Source organism: Chinchilla lanigera, unplaced genomic scaffold, assembly GCF_000276665.1.
Source record: "Chinchilla lanigera isolate Chin_1 unplaced genomic scaffold, ChiLan1.0 scaffold00052, whole genome shotgun sequence".
Classification (NCBI taxonomy): Eukaryota; Metazoa; Chordata; class Mammalia; order Rodentia; family Chinchillidae; genus Chinchilla; species Chinchilla lanigera.
The window spans coordinates 4,177,313-4,181,035 of NW_004955453.1; the positions used below are offsets into that span (position 1 = coordinate 4,177,313).

Here is a 3,723-nt window from a genome sequence, read left to right on the forward strand (position 1 = left end):
TGGGGTTGAGGACATAGTTTCGAGGTTCCTGTCTGATTTGCTGGGCAGCTTTGGTGGCTCCCCAGGGCCTGCAGAAAGCACCCTAATCTCCCTGCTCCACTGCTGCTGCTGGGCTGTGTCTCCACACAGGCTTTTCCTGTCACCACCTGTCCGGCTTTCTTTGCCACAGGCGTTTGTCCACTCAAGACACAGGTGTACTGTAGGCCGGACTGGAGCCTGCCCCTCCTCTGACTCCTGGCCCTTTCTTCTGCTATGCTACCGCTGACCTCTCCTTTCTTCCAGCAGGAGGCAGAGAGCGGCAGAGATGCGCTGGGCAGAGGCTGGGGAAGGCAGCTTTGGAGTGCCTGTGTGAGGAGGGAGGTGGCCGAGTCACAGGTTCCGGGGTGGGCAAAGGCTGCTCCTACCGAGAGGAAGGGTGCAGGCCTCAAAGCCGCTGCCCCAAGTGAGCCCCAGCCCTGCTGCCGGCCGTCTGCCCCCAGGGCCCAGACTCCTTCCCAAGCCCAGAACTGGCCCTACCTGCCTCTTAGCTTCAGGACCCTGCACCCTCGACTCCACCTGGTCCTGGGGTGCAGCCACAAGTCCCCATGGGCGGCGGGCAGTGTCCCATCCATCTCTGCAGTTGTCCCTGAGCTGCTCCCTCCCGGCCCAGCCCAGGCGCTCTGGGAAGGGGGCCCCAGGCCCCGCCCCCCGCAGCAGGACGTGGGGTGTGAGGCTCTGCACTCTCAGGGTTTCTAACAGCTCCTGGGGCAGGCCCCAGTGGTCTCCACAGAGCTCCGCAAAGGGGACCACGGGGGAAGAGGTGCCAGAGGGAGAAGTATCGGCAGCCCTGTCCCTTTTCCTTCCCTGGGGCCTGGACCCAGGCAGCCGCTGGCTTGAACTGCTCCCGGGATCCTCTGCTGCCCTCCCCGCCAGCAAGCAGCCCGGCACAGGGCAGGCACCCAGCTCCCAGCCCGGGACCCTGCTGAGCCCGTGGTTCCCACTGGGGGGCCAATGATCCCACCCTCTGGAAGGCTGGCCGTGCAACCCACACCTGCACCCTAAATGGCCGCGTACCATAGCTCCTAGCGCTCGTGCAGCACCCCACACTTTTACTATCATGCCAGCGCTCCCCCCACCCCTAAGGTCCTTTCCAGGGACCTCGTGCACCCAAGAGCCAAGACCGACCAGGAAGCAGCATCTCAGAGACCCGCAGCGACCTTGCCCCAGACAGGCCCGGATGGAGGCAACAGGGTTTCACACCAGAGAAAAACTGGTCCCGTTTTATTGAGAAAATAGAGACCATCCCTCCACCTTTCCCAGGGACTTCACCCCGAGGTTGGGGTGGCACCCTTGTGCACCCACCACCATGGGCCCCTATCGCATCCTTCGCAGGGGAAGTTGGGGTGCAGGTGGGGAGGGACTGTGCAGGGCAGGGGTGCTTGGTGGGGCTGAGGGGAGTGAGGGAGAGGGAGGACCCCTCCCCCTTCAGGCCCGGAGTCTGCTGCCTCTAAACTCTTCATAAATAAAACTTCACAGTAAGATTAAAGTCCACTTTCAGGACCAAACCGGCCAGTTTCGGGCCAGGGCGCCGGCCTTGGTGGGGACTCGGGGGGCCTGGAGCACTGCTCTTCTGCCCTGTGTCGGGAGTGGGGTGGGAGGAGCTCAGCTGAGGTAGTGAGGGCCGGTCACACGGTCACACTTCCGGAAGTGAGGACGTGAGAGGTGCAGAGGCTGTGGCCGACCCAGTGTGCCCAGGGCTGTCCCGAGTCTGTGGAAGCTCCTCGCCAGCCGAGACCCAGGGGTGGCGGCGGGGGTGGGGGGCACCTGTGAGCCGGCACAGGGCTGAGCTGCTTTGGCCAGGGCCCTGGGGACACTGAGGCATGTCACAGGAGACGTCCCTGTGAAGGCGAGAGGCAGCCACAGAGCCCCTGGGCCAGGTCCAGCCCGGGTACCTGAGCACAGGTTTCTAGCAGAGGCCACCAGGGCCTCCCAGCGGGTCTGAGGAGCCAGGCTGCCAAGCCCGGCTTGGAGGGTCCCTGCTGCTCCTCAGATGCCCCCCCACCCCAGCCTGGGCAGCACCCCATTCCCAAGCCTCGCCACCTGGGATTTATCTGCCTGGGGAGGTTGCCCTGCAGCTCCCTGCACCCCACCACACCCAGGGGCACAGAAGGCCCAAACCCTCCACCTCCCTGGGGACCAGAGGCTCTGTCCAGCACTGTAGCTCCAGCCGCAGGCTGCTGGTTGGTGGCCCCGCATCAGAGCACCTGCAGCTTGCGGGAGCAGGTGAGATTGCCGTGCACCAGCCCCCACATGGCCAGCAGCTCCGCGGGCAGCAGCTTGTGCACCACGAGCATGGAGCGGAAGAAGCAGGGCTCCTTGTTCATGCGGCTGGCACGGTTCCGGGAGATGCCAAAGGTCTTGAAGCCCTCGTGGCCTGTGGGCTGCACACCCAGCACCTCCAGGCACATGCCCAGGAAGACGTCGTCGATGGGGTAGAGCTCCAGGGTGTCACAGGCATGGTGCAGGCGCCGCGCTAGCCCACCGGCCATGAGGAAGCCGCCGCCGCCGGCGTAGGGCGGGTAGCTGGGCTTAGTGTAGAGCACGGGCGGGATGTAGTACTTGTTGTCCTTCCTGCGGATAGGCCGCGCATGCTGCAGGACGTCGCCCACAAACAGGTTTTCCTGGGGCCGCCGGTCAGCCAGGAACTCCAGCAGGTTGGTGGGGTTGACGAAGACGTCGTCGTCACCCTTGAAGATGAAGGGGACGTTGGGGCAGTAGATGTCCAGCCACTTGAGGAAGTGGATCTCCTTGAGGGTCAGGTTGAAGAAGCTGTCGAGAAAGTCCCACTGTAGGATGTCGCCATACAGGCGGTCCTCGTAGGCCAGCAGCTGCTGGTAGTGGGCCCGCTCCTCCTGCTTGGAAGCCGTGCCCAGCAGGAAGAGGGTGCGCACGGCGCCCCGGCCCCTGCCCGCCGACTCCCACTCGTGGCCCCAGGTCCGACGGATGGCCTCACGGCGGTCATGCTGTGTGATGACCGACTTGACCACCACCAGCAGGTAGACGTCACCCCTGCACTTCTCGGGGTGGTTCAGCAGCATGGGGAAGTATCGGCAGTGGCGATAGGTCAGAAACTGCCGGAAGTGTGGCTCCAGGCTCTGGAACCAGGACTGACGGCTCAGGTTAAGGTTGGCCGAGCAGTTCGTGGTGGTCACGTCCCAGACCTGGGGCCCCTGAGAAGCCACTGGGCTGGGGGTCACATCCTTGGGGCTCTTCCAGAAGTTCTCGAAGTTCACCTGGTGTCCACTTGGCTTTTGGGCCTTCGGTGGCCCCAGCGTGACTGGCAGGGACTCCTGCAGAAACTGGTCGGGGGTCAGACTGCGCTGGAAAACCGTCACAGCCACCAGGAGGGCCAGGGCCAGGGCCATGCTCTTGTAGAGGGTCCTCTTCCTGGGGGCACAAAGGGAGAAGATGGTGAGTGGACCCCCAACAGCCCTCCAAAGGGCTCAGTGGCCCCAAGCGGGGCCCATGGGCTCTGTTCCCTGAGAGGTGAGAGCAGGTCCTGTCGCCTCTCCCAGGATGACTTCCTCATTCAGGGAGCACCTGGGATCCAGCACCTGCAGTTCCAGCCTCCTTCTCCAAGCCCCTGCTTCCATGGGGGTGCTGGCCAAAGTGCTAGGCACCCACGGGCATACACTCAGGAAATGCTGTCATCTCACCCAAGGGACCCTGGTGGAGACCTCTGCC

General features: G+C 64.1%; 1 protein-coding gene across 1 annotated transcript; it reads right to left on the reverse strand.

Moving 5' to 3' along the window:
- Window positions 1-1,231: 1,231 nt before the first annotated feature.
- B3gnt7 (UDP-GlcNAc:betaGal beta-1,3-N-acetylglucosaminyltransferase 7) lies at window positions 1,232-3,426 on the reverse strand (the record flags this gene model as incomplete). The annotated part of the gene is given in 1 exon segment (XM_013519878.1): window positions 1,232-3,426. A coding segment is annotated over 1 exon segment (1,192 nt), but the record flags the coding sequence as incomplete, so codon positions are not given.
- Window positions 3,427-3,723: the final 297 nt, after the last annotated feature.